The 17,187-nt window shown below is 40.6% G+C and overlaps 1 protein-coding gene across 1 annotated transcript in view; it reads right to left on the bottom strand.

Annotated features, from left to right (window-relative positions):
• Positions 1 to 17,187, bottom strand: part of GLRB (glycine receptor beta) — a 58,265-nt gene that overhangs the window by 26,808 nt on the left and 14,270 nt on the right. Inside the window, exons 3-5 of the mRNA XM_074147408.1 lie at positions 12,520 to 12,587; positions 5,463 to 5,692; positions 1,936 to 2,018 (exon numbers count right to left, since the gene is read on the bottom strand). Of these exons, the coding sequence (XP_074003509.1) occupies positions 1,936 to 2,018; positions 5,463 to 5,692; positions 12,520 to 12,587 (381 nt within the window). The remainder of the gene's footprint in view (positions 1 to 1,935; positions 2,019 to 5,462; positions 5,693 to 12,519; positions 12,588 to 17,187) is intronic.

The following is a 17,187-nucleotide window of genomic DNA, read 5'->3' as shown; positions in this document are numbered from 1 at the left end:
TGTTTATTAAGGATTAACTTAATTCAAACAGAGATAATGTGTTAAATGGGAACAGATTGGGGAAACATAAAAAAGATGGAGTTGGAATGCAGTGTTTTGCAATTCAATGCCTCTGAAAAATGTTTAAAGAAATATTCTTTTTCTGGAGGCGTTAGACGGATTTTTTTTTATCTTTGAAAAATAGTTGTGACTAAAAAAGGGAAACTGTTCATAAGCTAACTTCTGTAAGATTCGCAACAACTTAATAAAAATCACATCTCAGAGCTCCATGGTGGAAGACAATACAAAAAAAAACTTAGTTGTTTTAATGCTTCATTCATAAAATCAGTCTCACCTCCTTAAAACACACAGCAAATCACAAAACTGCAAAGATCCCCTATGGTAACAATTACTGGACAGTGAAAATTTTGTCTATAGGGAATGTGTAGAACTGGGTATCATAACTGTAGATACGAAAACAACTCAGTAAAAACTGGTAGCCTTTTTTGTTTCAGAAATCTAGAAACAAAATATTGATTTGAAAATAACTGAAGTAGAATAAAACTGCCAAAGGCTAACAGGGAAAGTAAGCCCGCTGTTGGAACTGGAGGGACAAAACGGTCATGGGTATCACCTTACTTTTGACAACTGAATTATAAGGTAGAAGAAAGTTTAGTGCACAATGTCTTTCCAAAGGAGCAAATTCCTCGTGAATTTGAATATATCAACTTAGCATGGATAGAGACAATACTGTTGTTTAAATAAAGTTATTAAGAATTTTTTTATGAGTAGTTTTCCTTGCATAACTATACCTTGCAATGCTCATAAAGCAACACAGACAGAGATAGCTTGAGCAAACTTCCATTAATATTACTGTCTAATTCCAGTCTAACCCCAGACTGATTTGGATTTACCATAAGAGTTTACTTCAGCTAATGTATATACATATTAGTGATGGGCAAAACTACTATGGACATACTACAATTCTAAAGGCAAATGCTAGCAATCAAAAACTAAATTGTAAAGCTCTGATATTATTACCCTTGTCCTCACTGGGATGCCCTGCTCAGCTTTGATTGACCTTTCTCTTTCTTCGCTTTTGTCTTCCCTTCCCTAACCTCACCTTCCCCACCAGACCTGGTGGAGTAACAACCAAACAAAGCTCTTGTGTAATAGCAGGAATTAGCAGGGCTGGAGCAAGCCACCTTCCTTCTTTCTGCTTACTTGTTCTTTCCAGGAAAAGAGAGTGACCATGAAAGTGGGATCACCAAGGATCAGAGTCTAGGGAAAAGGCTGTACTTGAGTAGGCACCCTTGTACTTGGGGAGCAGGGAAGAAGATGGGTTTCAGAAACATTTTGGCTACAACTTCCAGCATGGCATGAAGCCCTTCGGAGATGAGACCTGGCTGCCCCTTCATAAGATCAAATCACCTAGAAACCAGGGAAGGATTGGTAAGGGAGACCAGGGAAGGATTGGTAAGGGAGACCAGGGAAGGATTGGTAAGGGAGAGATGCCTGACTACATCCACAACACATCTTGAAACCACTTTCAAAAAGTTTCATATTAAATTCTCTCAATGTATTGGCATCAAATACTTTTCCTTCAGTACCATATCAAAAGAGTTTCAAACAATACCATGCATCTTCAATGCAAGGGGATAAACCAGACCCCAACAACCTACAAAGCAGCATAAGCTGTCAAAACTACCTGGGGGAATCATGAACTCTTTTTTCAGTTTCAGTTATCATTATGTTTGGATAGCAAAAGCTAAAAACAGTGTGCATGGTGCCACAACCGTAAGAAACACTTTTGATAGGGAAATGCACATTGGTAGGAACCAGTGAATATTAATTTCAAGAATCATTAAAAATGTTGATATGAACAATACAGAATTGGTTTGACTCTCAAGCATGCCTAGAAGGCAACTGTTTTTATGCACAGACTGCTTTACATACAGCTTTCCAATTGCATCTTGCAGCGCTGCGTATCCATAGGAAACAAGGTCAAGTCCAAAGGGCATGACAGAGTAATAGACAACCTGAAAATACAGAAATGGAATTTAAAAACAATGTGAGCTGCCATGTAAACAATAGACAGTTGTAAGAAAAAAAATCACAGATATTTGATTTTCAGCTTCTAAAAAAAACAGAAAAATTTAAAGTTATAATATGTAGCAGTTTGAAATTGAGCTATCTCTAGTAGTCTGAGAATAAAATTTTATAGAGATTTTTGAACATATAGTTCCCTAATAACAAATTAAAGTACTACTAATACATGAAAAAATACATCTAAGTCATAAGAATAACCAAAACAAAGGTCCATACAGAACAGCGTTCTGTCTCCAGCAGTGGTCAATGGCAGATTCCTCAAGAAGAATATGAGGCTACAGCAATCAGGAAACGATATTTCACCAGATATCCAGCAGCCTCCCAAAAGTTGCACCTCAAGGACTTCCTAAACCAGAAGTGATGCTTCAGGATTTAAGGGATCTTGACAGATATTTTTACCTCCAAGAATCACAGAATTGTAGGGATTGGAAGGGACCTTCAGAGATCATCTAGTCCAACCCCCCTTGCCAAAGCAGGGTCACCTAGAGCAGGATGGACCGGAACACATCCAGATGGGTTTTGAATTGAAAATCAACGTCCATCCATTCTTTCTGTGCCATTCATGATTTAGATACCTCTATGCCACCACCTCAATTATCTTGTTTTTTCCAGTGTGAAAAGTTCTGCCTTCCTTAGCTGTTCTTTATAGCGGATGCTGTTCCATGCATTTTGACCATCCTGCCTCCCTTCTTGCAGTGAGACCAGAACTGCACCTTGTATTCAAGATGCAAGTATACAAATTTATACAGTGGCATGATGTTCTTTTTAATCTCTAATACTTCCTAGAACTCAATTTACTTTCTCAAACAGTACTGAGCTGCTAGCTGGCATTTTCAGAGAACTAGCCATTACTACTCAAGGGTCGTTTTCCCAGCTGGTAATAACAACCTCAAAACCATCAGCTTTTACGTAAAGTTAAAATAATTTTTTCCCATGTGTGTAATTTTCAGCTATTTACATTAAATTTCATCTCATACTTTGCTGCCTAGTCATTAAATTGATTTGTAATTCTCACTGCTGTCTCTTATTTTACTATTCTGAATATTTTGGCATCACCAAAAGTGGCTGCCAAGTCAGTTTTCCGTTTTCCAGACAATTTATGTTGAACGGCACAGGACTCTGAAGAGACTTTTCTGTGGGACTCTACTGCTTACTTCCCCTCATGTCAGCACTAGCTGTTTATTCCTACATTCAGATTCCTAATTCTTAACTATTTATGCAAGCAAGAGCTTTCTCTCACATGCATTTTGTCATTCACATATTTTGATAACTGGATATTCTTTCATTTATATGTGATAATATCTCTGTAAACTAAAAATACAAGGTATAGCAATTATATGTTTTAAAAAATTAAAATCTTAGTAGCATGTCACCAAACCATAGTGCCTCAAAAAATTAATCTTACTGCATACGTATTATTTATGAACATAGTGTATTATTAAAATCAACAGGATATTTTTAGAGGACAACTTTAATTTAAAACTTTATTGAATTTGGTTTTGCTATTTGGAGATTTTAGAGAAACTTTTTTCCATCAGAAACACTTCTATGAGAGTTCACTCAATATTCATTATTCGCTAACCTAACCTATTGACTGATATAAGCTCCTTTATGAATAGCTACAACCAGGACAAGAGGTAACAGGCACAAACTTGAACACAGAAAGTTCCACCTAAACATGAGGAAGAACTTCTTTACTTTGAGGGTCGCAGAGCACTGGAACAGGCTGCCCAGAGAGGGGGTGGAGTCTCCTTCTCTGGAGATACTCAAAACCCTCCTGGACAGGTTCCAGTGCAACCTGCTCTAGATGGACCTGCTCTGGTAGGGGGGTTGGATTAGATGATCTCCAGAGGTCCCTTCCAACCCCATATCATTCTGTGAGTCTGTGATTCAACACTTGCTATTTGAAATAGGAAGTTTCTTTTATAGCTGAAATTGATTTTCTATTTCAAAATAATAATTTCTACAGACTTCAAAACCTGTTACAGAAAAAATGAAAATCAGAACCAGGACCTTCAGAGTGAGCCAAATGCAATGCTTGGATTGCCCAATATATTTTCTTTTCTGATCACTGTTGGCAAGTCTTGAGATTGAGTTTTCTCATCCTGATTTGGAATGGGCGAAAAAGAACCCAGACTCTCCCATTTTCTTTCTTCCAGACAATTCTACTCCAGGAAGAAATAGCTCATGAGACCATAATTTCAGAAATGGTTCCCTTTTAACGGTAAAGTTGCAGTATATTAGGGTAATCATTTTTCCCTCTATCAGGGCAATATGTTCCAGTTCACAACAGAAGAAAATTCACTCACTGTTAGGAAATTGAGCCTAATCTCTACAAAACATTGTGTCTATAAACTCTCCAGATATATAATTCAGTTTGAGATCCTTTTAATCATCCCATTTTCTATTTTCAGTGGATGATTATTTTTATGGCACAGGGTATACCTTCGATAAACCAAGTCAAACCACAAAAAAAGTATGTGTTAATTGCAATGAAATTTAACAATATTTTTGTGTCTTCTGAAAAAAGCCATATCCAATAAGGCATAGAACTTAAGCAGGATTATGTCCCAGTATTTTTACAAAACATTTATATTCACAAACTTTGTAATTTCCCTATAACATTAGTAAGTAATCATCATTTTCTTTAGTTGATGTAGAAATTCAAGTGGTGTGCAAATTATATTGTTTTGTTGAAAGCTTTATTTCAGATATCTCATCCATTTTGTTATGCTTCCAGGAATCTAAGCAATTACAGAATCACAGAATCACATGGGGTTGGAAGGGACCTCTGGAGATCATCTCGTCCAACCCCCCTGCCAAACCAGGTCCACCTAGAGCAGGTTGCACAGGAACTTGTCCAGGCGGGTTTTGAATTATCAAAAGGTTTTAAATTTCATTTCTAATCATACTAGTTTACTTAATGTGTTAGCTTAACATACCATACAAACATACATACACTTCAAATTTCTAGTACCTGCTGTTCTATCAACTGACATGCTTTAAAACATCTACATCTGATTTCTTTACAATTTAGTTTATTGTAGTGTTGTTTACAAACTGTCATGTAAATTTAAATATTAGTCATAAACTGTATTATGTTACTATATGGTGAAGCACTGGAACAGGTTGCCCAAGGAAGTTGTGGATGCCCCATCCCTGGAAATGTTTAAGGCCAGGCTGGATGGGGCTTTGAGCAACCTGGTCTAGTGGAGGTGTCCCTGCCTATGGCAGGGGGGTTGGAACTCGATGATCTTTAAGGTCCCTTCCAACTCTAACCATTCTATGGTTCTATGATTCTATAAGTGTAACACAGCATATATATTTCATATCAAGTAATTTGAAAAGAGAGTAGAAATATATCAATAAAATACCTCATGCTGACTAGGACATCTCCATCCCGAAATATAAAAAGAAGGATATTTTCTTGTGTGACATCATGAAAGTTAGCATTTTTTTCATTTGCAAAGAATAAGTCCGGCTTCCAAAGACATTTAAACATAGTTGGGTCCACTGTCAGCGTATCTGAACCTCTCCAATCATTGGGCAATTTGAGTCTGGGGTCGTTCCACTTCTGTCTTAGAAAGATGTTGACTCTATAATCCTGATGGGAAGAATACATAAATATTAGACTAGCCAAAAGTCAAGCCAAAAACCCATGGAGAAATAAAACCATTCTATCAGACTCCGAAGAGAAAAACAATTTATGCCCTGATTTTTCAGTCACAAAGAGAGTAATCACTATTCAAATGACATTAATAAGTCTTAAGTTTAGTAGACTTTACTGCAAATAGATAGATTGTGTCTCAGTCATGTTTTGAATACAGTAACTTCCTTTAAAAAAAGGACCAAATTGTCCCCCCAGAATCATTTTTGCATGCCCTTGATAGTAGCCCCCAGTTACCTAGGCACAGAGAAAAGCATGCAGCAGGACAGAGGGAGGCCATAGCTTGACTACACTAAATTGCTGCAGGCAACAGGCACAGTATCACTTCTATCAGGATATCCCGTGAGTGTAAATTTTGGCTTATTCTCCCTTTGCTTAAGTGGCACACTGATGGCAAAATATCACACTATAATAGCAGAAAACAGATGAGGTAGATAACAGATTTTACACTACACACCCAGAATACAGCCTCAGACCTTGTAAGAGATTTGGGACTACTTCGGTAACTGAGGAAAACTGATTCCAGCTTGCAACACAAATACCGAGGTAGCATGTATAAAAGCAGAGACAGAATAGGTCTCAAAGAGACAAAATCAAGGCTTTACACAGACGAAACTTCCTTCTGGATTCAGCAGGACTCTTGCTCAGGGATGGACAGTAGTAGAGCCATGCTCATTGAGAACCTAATTTTGCCTTTGGGAACTGGAGTAGCATGTGTCTCAGGGCAAAACGATACCCGCGCGTTCTGTCCTTAGTGAAAGCTGTGTGCATCCAAAGGAAAAATCTGACCCAGTATGTCAGTTATGATTTTTCAGTCTTACATCTAAGTCTTTTTGCTTTTAACATTTACATTTAAGCCAGTGACTCTGTTTTATGTATATGTAAACTACGCAGATCGTAAAAAAAATAATACAAAGATATTGTTGAAATAACGAAAATAAAACCCAAACACAAGAATTCTATAGGTAAGATAAATTTTATCTCCAGTCTTCCTAGTTGTCTTCTATTGTGTGTTTTGTTTTTTTCATAATTGTCTATTAGGTACAAAGCATCCTGAGATAAAGGTTGTGTCTTTTAGAGCAGTGAAAACAATGCTACTGCTTTACAATTATAGCAAAATGTTAGAAATCTGTGAGTGAAGGTTCTCAACATATTTTTGTTTTCTCAATGTATTCTGCATAAAAAACTAATTTTATAAAATTGTGTATTTTACATGTTAATGCCCTCTTACACATTTTTCTGGTGATACAATGTGAGTTCTTCTCTGTTGTACTTAATGTAACATATACATTTACAGTCCAAAGCAAGTGCCACATTGAGACAGTCATGCTAACTCCAACTGGAAGCAGTTTGCTTGGCTAAGACCTCATGCAGAATAATTTACTCCATTGATTTACCCTGTTAATTGGAATACGGTGCCCACTTTCCCATGTCCAGTCCACCAGTCAGATCAGCCCAGGTATTTCTTTATTACACTATACTATGCAATATTTTTCCTTACTGAATTGTAAGGAAAAGCAAAACATCAAAACTAAGCAGAAAGAACTGAGGCAATATTTATTAAAATGCATACTTCTGAGAGATATGTTAGTTGTTGGCAGTCTGTTTTTGAAAAAATATATGTAGTCTGACTTATTTATACAAAGACCTATGTTATCTTGTCACAGTAAAGAAGAAGTATAAAATAATAGTTAATATGAAGTGACTGTACTGGAAGGCTCTCATAGAGAAGCTTCAGAATAGGAGGGAATTCAGGTTGTTATCTCAGAAAGCATCTTTTCAATTATATGTATATAATTGAAAATTTACTTTACTTGCTTCTTGCTGAAGTTCCCATTCCATATGCACTTCTTGTCTCAGTGAAAACAATTACCTTAAACCATATGAGATAAATACTGCATACCATTCATGCTCACAAGCATTACACTATTCATTACACCAAAATTAATTTCCCCATAAACAAGTGCATTACCCTAGTTTTAACAAGACAAGATGCCTTCCCAAAGCCATAGGCAAATGATAAGCAATGTCCAACATTTGCCTTCAGCTTACCCATTCAGAAGAAGGAGATGTTTACATCACTGAAAAGCAGAATGCACTGGCAAAATAAGAATTGGAAGTAAGATCAGGTGGAAGTATTTTATTTCCTTCCTTGCTCTATTACAAATGAACTTAAACATACCAAACAACCAGATATTGGGACATTTTAAGACTTCATTCTCTTAGGTCAATGTTAAGTTCAGAGCTACCTAAATGACTAGAAACTTGTGACAGGGTGTAGTTGGAGAAGGCGGCCACCAACACGCTTGAGGCAATATCGAAAATGTAGAAGGAAGCAAAGAGATGTCCGAATACAAAACTGTGGCTAGCCAGACAATGATGTGGAGAAGGGCTTCTTTTTAGAAAAATATGAACTATTACAGCATCTGGCATCAGTCTACACTATGATCTGGTATAAATCTATTTTGAAAGAAGTCTGCAACTAGTCCTCTCAAATCTGAGCAATGAATTTTAAGATTCAGTATGTGTACTACAATTAGGCTCAATAGGGGTTGAAGAAGTGTTCTGCATGAAGCACATGGTCTTCGTCCTATACTTTTTATAAACATTCTTTGAATATTGCAGAATGATCAGCATTTTATAATAAAGGAGAGTCAAATAGCAATTAAAAAACCTGAAACTAGAGGGAATGGAGGCGGGTGGAAGAGATATTCATCAGCATTAGAGCTAAGAGGACCTGGTAGGTAAAAAGAATTGCAGAAGTGTTCTACAGGGCTCTGTTTTCCCATGAAACTCCAACAGAAGGCAAGTTGTTTTCAGGGAGGTTGAAAGGGGAGGCATTCTAGGAAATATTTCAAATGCAACGTACTAAACAGTGGGCATGTGGCCAGAAAACCTCCTCAGGCCAGAAACCAGGCATAACCAATACATCTCTCTGCAAACTGGAGCACACAGAAGATCATGAAAGGCTTTTTCTACATTAACTGCACCCATACAAAGAAAGGAAGCATAATAGCACTGTCTTTTAAAAAAGTAGAAAATGGCATTTTTATGATTAAAATAAGGAAACCGAATTTTCCTTCATACACATAAATATTAAAAAGACCTTTCTGCAAGGCTTTAAAGTAAAGGAGAAGGAGGAAGTGGTGTTTTGCCATCTGAGTCAGTGAAAAAAGGTTACACTGCAAGTAAAAACCTTGAATATAGATTCTATAGACAGAGGGTCAGATCATCAGCACAGCAAAAATATTATAGCCTATGGGTATTTATGGCAGAGAGGATCTATCCCTAGGAATCCTTGACTAGTCACCCAGTCTATAACAGTTTTGTAAATGTGACATAATCACATATTATCCCACAAATCTGCAGCCTACAAACACATCTGCAAAATCAGAAGCAGAGTTAGCATGGGGGTCCTAGTCAGGTAGTCTAAAGAGCTAAAAGGAAACACGTTACAGGATTCAAGACAAAGGGAGCTTACTGGAAGGTAGCCAGTAAGGTTCTGGTATAAGCTCTTCCCCATTTTAGCTGTACAAATTCTTATTCACTCTGTAGTTAACTAATTTTTTGTTTAGTTTTTCCAGGTGACTTTTTTGATACTTGTGCGAAAACATCGCAATTCTCTCAAATATTCAACAACACAACATGAATATTACCCTCCCTAGACACAGAGCAAACATTCGTCCTTCAGTTTCTTCACAAGTGTTTGATTAAAGCAACACAGGCTTCTGGGCATAGAATCCACACTATGGGTCTTATCTTGCTTCAAACCAGTATACTTCAAACCTGCCGATGCTTTTCTATAAAAGAAATTCTCTCTTAAAACTAGGTAAACTATACCTCAGTGAGAGGTAAGCTCTACTCTTTTTTGCTGAGGATGGACCGACTGTATAGCTAAGAATTCAATCCTCATGGGACCAGAAGGATAGCAAGCAAAAATTGATTGAAAATAATTTTGTGGGATTCCTGAAATATGTAAGGAACCATTAGAACCCGCCACCATTATGTCAAGGTGAGGGACACTGTGGGAGCCTGTCAACTAGTTACAAGTCCCAGACATTATGCCCAGAGCTGGCTATTTCAGAGAAGGGCTTAAGAGTGGGATACAGCACATCTTGTTGAAGATATTTCCTTCTGTGTTTCTTTAACATCCTTCTGAGGGAAAGCAGATCAGCATACCAAATGACCTTTTCTCATTGGCACTCTACTCATTTGTTTGTCAAGCCTTCTACCACCACCTCACTTCCAATCACCTGGCACCCATGGTTATTTTTCTCCAGCTTTCCATCACCAAAAAGAAGGAATCACCCCTTTAGCATGGCTAAAACAGGATGCTTTACCCCCACACAGACTTTGTGAAAACCTATGAATTCAGCTATTACAGCCAGAAGTGGCTACAGAGCCAAGAATCATCATGATACTTCATGGACTGAAATACTTAGAAATATATTATCTCACAGATTTTGGTATCAGTAATGGTATCACTCCGACCAATTTAGTAGCTTCTGGTAACATTAGAGACAGTCAAGAAACCAATACTCCTCACAATTCACACCAACGCGTGAGACAGCAGAGCTGCAGACAGCCACTCTCTTCTCCAACAATGAGGAATCTTTTTCAGCAGTTTTGTTACTGCCTGCAAATGCAAGAATGCCCCTCTGGTCCTTCACAGAGTTGGTGCCTCAGCTGCAGGAAACACTTTTCCTGTGATTCTGGAGTTTTTTTCCTAGTCTAAGGGACTTGCTTCTACTGTCTAGTGCATTACTTGGACCATCTGAAGACAAGTACCAGGCTATCCCCATGAAAGCAGTGGTTTCTGAATATCCACAGGACCCTATACCCACTGCAGCAGGAAGAGATTCCCAAGTGATATATGGAAGAACAGATTGACTGTTTCTTTTGTCAGTGCTTCCTGTGACACATTAAGGCAATGGAGAAGTAACACAAACTTCACATAAACATGCTTAGCTATCGTGGTGATCGGCTGGATGTAGAAATCTAAATAAAAGCATAAATTAAAGTAAGGATGGTGTTTGAAGTCCTTAAATAAGGAGGAGAGCATGACTTATCTTACAGAACATCTTAGTAAATTTGTGAGAGTCCATATCAGGAATTCACAGACAGTCACACATGCATTGATGTACAGAGCATACTTAATTTTTTGGGGGCGTGGGGGAAGCACACCTCTTTCTTACATTCATGTTTTGTTACCATTTGGATCTGGGTAAATTGTAAAAAAGCCTCTGTAAAAGTCACTTTTTAAAGCATGCAATAAATTTCAGGAACTTGAAAGGGCCATCTGGCCTAATATACCTGCCATCTTAGACACTTATCTTACTCCTACTTTCCTGCTCTTCCTCCCTGCCGCCCTTTAAACTTCAGTCCCCTTTAAGTTTTCAGGAAATAAATCTCGAGGTATCTTCAGCATACTTACATTCTTTGTTTTAATATCACTTCCCACTAAGGTTATTAGTTGACTTACTATAATTTGCAATCAAATCTAAATCTTTATTCACTCCCAGTTAAAGAAACATAAATTTCTGGCCAAGCTGTTCAAAAGCTGCTTCAGCCATCACATATGTTTAACTTTGAGTGGCTCTGCAGTCCTACTGAAATGTCATTAGGGTATCGTGTAAGCAGGTTCTGAATTTTAAGTGGGTACTTACTTCCACTGACAACAAAAGGTGTTTTATTACTTATTAGCTGTATTATGGTTTATTGCTTCTGTGCTATTATGAGTAGGAATGCTGCCTTAGCCACAGCATTAAAAAAAGCAGCCTGGTTTGGGGAACTGCCTCAATGCCTTGGATGCAGCAGATCACCAATGTTATTTCTAAATGGGAGGCTCAGGTAGCGCCTCAGAACTCCCACGCTAGTGCATGCCCTGGCTGTGGCTTCCCACGTACTGGCAAGACATGGTGTGCTCCCTTCTTTTTTACATAAAAGAAAACCCCGATCAGGTCAGAACATCTTCAACAATTAAACGTCCTTTTTTTGCAATATTCTTGGCAGAATTTATTTGAAATACCATCACAAAAAAGATCTTCAAGTCCCCAAATATTTGGAACAGCTTTGCTGAAATTACTTTTTATTTCTGAATTTATATCATTTCCTATAGAAACAAAAAAGTAAAATTTGTAATGATTATTTGGTGCTGTTATTGACGTTGAAATTTTCTGAATGATGTGGAAACACATTTTTAGAAACTTAACTCCTCAGTTTATCTCTCTCACACAGGAAATAAACAGGAGTAAGAGTACGGTCAATGATGATCTACTCCTTCGCTCCTTCACCTTCTCCACTTTCTCCACAATTTACTCCTGTCTTCAGAACTACATAAAAGAGAGAACCTGTATGCTTCAGCCTTATGCATGTACGTTCTTTTTCTCTCATACAGTACTAGTATTTTCTTCAGTAATACACGAACCAACCTACATATTAAGTCTCAGGAAGATTATTTAATTCCTCTGAGCTTAATAACTTATGGAAATAAGTGTATTTTTTGCATCTTAGAAGCCATGGATTTCCTTTTATGTACATCAAATTCTAAAATCTATGACAATGTATGGACAAATATAGAGTGAAACTGATACTAGGTTTATGACATAAAGCACAGTCAGTCTATCACCAACCCCATTAACTCAATTCTCAGTGTCTACAATCATAACAATTATTTCTACTATATAGTTCATAACCTTCACCCTGAAATTTAATTTAGTAAGAAAATCTCCACGTGTGCTATATTAATTTCACTCCAGTCTTACCATAGTTGTCTCTTGAATGGACCCAAAACTGTTAATGAAGATGTTGACTGCAACATCGACTGGAATTCCTTTAAAAAAAAGAAAAAAGATTTCTAGTGAACTGCACAATCCAGTGAAGGTATGTTATCTTTCATTGAAGGTCCCTTTATACTGTTATCACAATGTGAAATGTTTTTTTATAGGGTCATACAACTTTATCTTTTCAAGTTCGGATATACACAGTTTTCAAAAGCTGTGGTTTAACCTATTTCCATTGAAAGCCAACAGAAATCACAAATCCTCTTCTCAATTTAGTGATAAGAAAACAGAAAAAAAATAATCCTTAGTCTAGAGTGCTGATCTTAAAGGATTTCACAGATCGTAAATTTGAGTAATTTTCAAATTCCATGATTTTCTGTTACTACAAAATACACAATCCAGTATTACTTTTGCACACATTGTAATGGATAGAGGCAATTCACATTTCTAGCAGCAGACACTTTTAACTGTCAAGGTCACAACGATGATCTACCACCCCAAATTACATGTTTATGATTTATGATGACACATTTACTTATATTGCAAGAGGATACTTCTTTGTGCAAGTCAAGTACATAACTGTAAAGTATGAATACGGGCAGATAAAAACTGTTGCATGCAGCTTTCACAGCTACCTAGCCTTGGTGCAAGGGAAGGCTGCTCCATTTGGACATTGGACAGTGGTTACCAATTTGCCAAGAGAAATTTCTAGAAGCCAGCAGCTGTGAAGATATTAAGATGGACTGGATTTTTTCCTCTTTTCCACAGCCAGGATTCCTGTAGTTGAAGAGGGATGGTGTGACAGCTGCTACATCTGCCCTCTGTCACCCTGCAGGAACTGATTGGCAGTCATTTAATCGGGTGTTAACAGAGAGTTATCACAAAGAAGGGAGAAGTGGCCTGATGGTTGGGAGAATTAACTGTGGTCCACTGGTTTTATTTAGCACCTCTATGTTGAGAATGTCAGTATGTAATGTAATGTTAATGTCATTAACGTGTCAAACGGTCATTGCCACGGAGACCAGCTTCAGGGCAGGTAAGACTGCGCTGGGGGAGGGATCTGCAGCAAAAAGGCCGACGAGAAGCTCTTTTTGGGGCTTTTTGAAGCCGGGACAAGCTCCCTGCTTGTGCTGGGGCTGACAGCTGGTGGGAGGTGCTGCTGAGGGAGCCTGGGCGGCACCACCACCCCCGGTTCACCAAGCCTCCAGGTTATAAGAAGCCTCGGGGAGGGCAGGGACTAGTCCCTGGCCACAGGGCACAGAGCGAGCACCCGGTGCTTGTCTGTGTGACCCGGCGGGTGCCTCAGCCGGCTGCAGTCTGTACGGCAGGGCGCTGAGCCTCTACCGGTGTACGAGGTAAGTTCAATCCCTCTAAGCGGCCAGAGGACTAGGGGGCTCATCCCAACTGACCTTCGAGTCGCAAGGTGTCAGTTGCTTGCAGAGATCCAGCCATGGTTGCTACCCGGTCAAAGACTGTTGTTAGAAAAGCTGTGGGCGCCCAGACAGAGGCCTCACACAAACGTGTGGGAGTTCAGGCCTCTGGCTGCAGAGAGTGCCAGGGCCTGGCTCTTGCCATGGAGGGTGGGGGAGACCACACCTGTGTCAGATGTGAACAGGTGAATGATCTGCTCAGCCTGGTGGCCAAGCTGAAGGATGAAGTGGAGAGGCTGAGGAGTATCAGGGAGTGTGAGAGAGAGATTGACTGGTGGGCCTGCTCCCTGAGAGTAAGGGAACAGGTTGAGGCCCCACATAAACCAGAGAACCCCCTCCCCTCTTGTCACCAAGCAATAGGAGGAGATCTCAGAGAAGAGGGGGAATGGAAACAGGTCCCTGCTCAGGGAAGCAGGCGAGCCCCCTCCCGGCCCCTCCCACCTCCCCAGTTACCCTTGCGGAACAGGTATGGAGTCCTGCAGGAGGAACTGGCTGTTGGAGAGGAGGACGGTACACCCAGGCTGGAGAAGTCAGATAGAACAAGTCACCATAGACCCGGCATCACTAGCTCCAAAAGGAAAAGCAGACGGGTCATTGTTGTGGGTGACTCTCTACTGAGGGGGGCAGAGGGACCAATATGATGCCCTGACTCACTTCACAGGGAAGTCTGCTGCCTCCCTGGGGCATGGGTTAGGGACATGCTGGAAAAACTTCCTGCCCTGGTAAACCACTCTGATTATTACCCCCTGTTAGTATTTCAGGTGGGTAGTGAGGAAGTGGGTAGAAAGAGGCCAAAATCAATTAAAAGAGATTTTAAAGCCTTGGGACGGTTGCTTAAGGGATCAGGAACGCAAATTGTGTTCTCCTCTAGCCCTTCAGTGGCAACTATGAATTAGGAGATTAATAGGGAGAGGCAACAGGTCAACTCGTGGCTCCAGGACTGGTGTTATTGGCAGGGTTTTGGGTTTTTTGAGCATAGGCAGCTATACGAGACACCTGGCCTGCTGGGGGTAGGTGGGATGCACCTGTCCCAGAGTGGGAAAAGAATTTTGGGGCAGGAGTTAGCAGGGCTTATTGCTAGGGCTTTAAACTAGATATGAGGGGGGATGGGGAACTAACTGGGCCTGTCAGGATTAAACCCAAGGGAAACATGCCAAGGCTTGAAGGATGCTGGGTTAGTGAGGACTCTCGCTCTGTCATTTCATTTGAGAAAAGGGATAGACATTTAGAAATTTCTGATTACGAACAATGGGAAAACCCTATCCCAAAGGGGGAAAAGGTACTAGGCCAGGAGTTAAAAAAGCTCATGGACAGAGCTTTAAACTAGAGGTGGAGGGGGAAGGGGATAAAACCAGGCCCACTGGTAATGAGCCTGGGGATAAAGGGCCAAGGATGGGGGTGAAATTGGGAGCCCAGCTCAAGTGCATCTATGCTAATGCACGTAGCATGGGCAACAAACAGGATGAGCTGGAAGCCATGGTGCAGCAGGACAGCTATGACATAGTCGCCATCATGGAAACATGGTGGGATGACAGTCACGACTGGAATTCTGCGATGAGTGGCTATAAGCTCTTCAGAAGGAATAGGCAAGGAAGGAGAGGCGGGGGTGTGGCTCTGTACATTCGGGAGTGTTTTGACTGTATAGAGCTAGATTCCAGTGACGATGAAGTTGAGTGTTTGTGGGTAAGGATGAAGGGGAAGGCTAACAAGGGGGATTTTGTGCTGGGAGTCTGCTATAGACCACCCAACCAGGATGAGCAGGTTGATGGAGTATTCTGTAAGAGGCTGGCTGAAGTCTTGCAATTGCCAGCCCTTCTTCTGGTTGGGGACTTCAACCTACCGGATATCTGCTGGAAATATAACACAGCAGAGAGCAGGCAGTCTAGAAGATTCCTTGAGTGTATGGAAGATAACTTCCTGACGCAACTGGTAGGTGAGCCTACCAGGGGAGGCGCCTCGCTAGACCTACTTTTCACAAACAAGAAGGGCTAGTGGGAGATGTGGAGGTCGGAGGCCGTCTTGGTCTTAGCGATCATGAAATGGTCAAGTTTTCAATTCTTAGTGAGGTAAGGAAGGGGGTTAGCAAAACCTCCACCTTGGACTTCTGGAGGGTGGACTTTAGCCTGTTTAGAACCCTGGTTGGGAGGGTCCCTTGGGAGTTAATCCTGCAGGGCAAAGGGGTCCAGGAAGGCTGGACGCTCTTCAAGAAGGAAATCCTAAAGGCCCAGGAGCAGGCTGTTCCCATGAGGCGCAAAATTAAAGGGAGGGGAAAATGGCCGGCCTGGATGAACAAAGAGCTTTTGATGGGACTTAGGGGAAAAAAGGAAGGTTTATCACCTTTGGAAGAAGGGACAAGCAACTCGGGAAGAGCACAGAGATCTTGTTAGGTTATACAGAGAAAAAAGTTAGGAAGGCAAAAGCCCAGCTGGAACTCAACCTGGCCATTAATATAAAGGACAACAAAAAAAGTTTTATAAGTTTTTATAAATACGTCAACAAAAAGAGAGTCAGGGAGAATCTCCATCCCTTACTGGATGCGGGGGGAAACATTGCGACCAAGGACGAGGAGAAGGCTGAGATACTTAATGCCTTCTTTGCCTCTGTCTTCAATAGTTGGACCAGCTACCCCCAGGGTGCTCAGCCTCCTGGGCTGGAAGATAAGGATGGAGAGCAGAACAACCCCCCAGTAATCCAGGAGGAAGTAGTTAATGATTTGCTTATGCACCTGGACATGCATAAGTCCATGGGGCCGGGTGGGATTCACCCAAGGGTACTCAGCTGTCGGGAGAGCTCACCAAGCCTCTCTCCATTATCTATCAACAATCCTGGTCAACAGGAGAGGTACCAGATGACTGGAGGGTGGCCAATGTGATGCCCATCTACAAGAAGGACTGGAAGGAGGATCTGGGGAACTATAGGCCTGTCAGCCTGACCTCGGTACCGGGAAAGATCATGGAGAGGATCATCTTGAGTGAGCTCCCATGGCAAGTGCAGGGCAGCCGAGGGATCAGGGCCAGCCAGCATGGGTTTATGAAAGGGAGGTCCTGCTTAACCAACTTGATCTCTTTCTATGACCATGTGACCCACCTTCTCGATGCGGGGAAGGCTGTGGATGTTGTCTACCTGGACGTTGGTAAGGCCTTTGACACCGTCCCCCACAGCATTCTCCTGGAGAAGTTGGCGAATCATGGGATAGACAAGTGTACTCTTCACTGGGTAA

This window comes from Numenius arquata, chromosome 5, assembly GCF_964106895.1.
Source record: "Numenius arquata chromosome 5, bNumArq3.hap1.1, whole genome shotgun sequence".
Lineage (NCBI taxonomy): Eukaryota > Metazoa > Chordata > Aves > Charadriiformes > Scolopacidae > Numenius > Numenius arquata.
The sequence above is the reverse complement of the archived record's forward strand: the minus strand, read 5'-3'. Positions and strand labels throughout refer to the sequence as shown.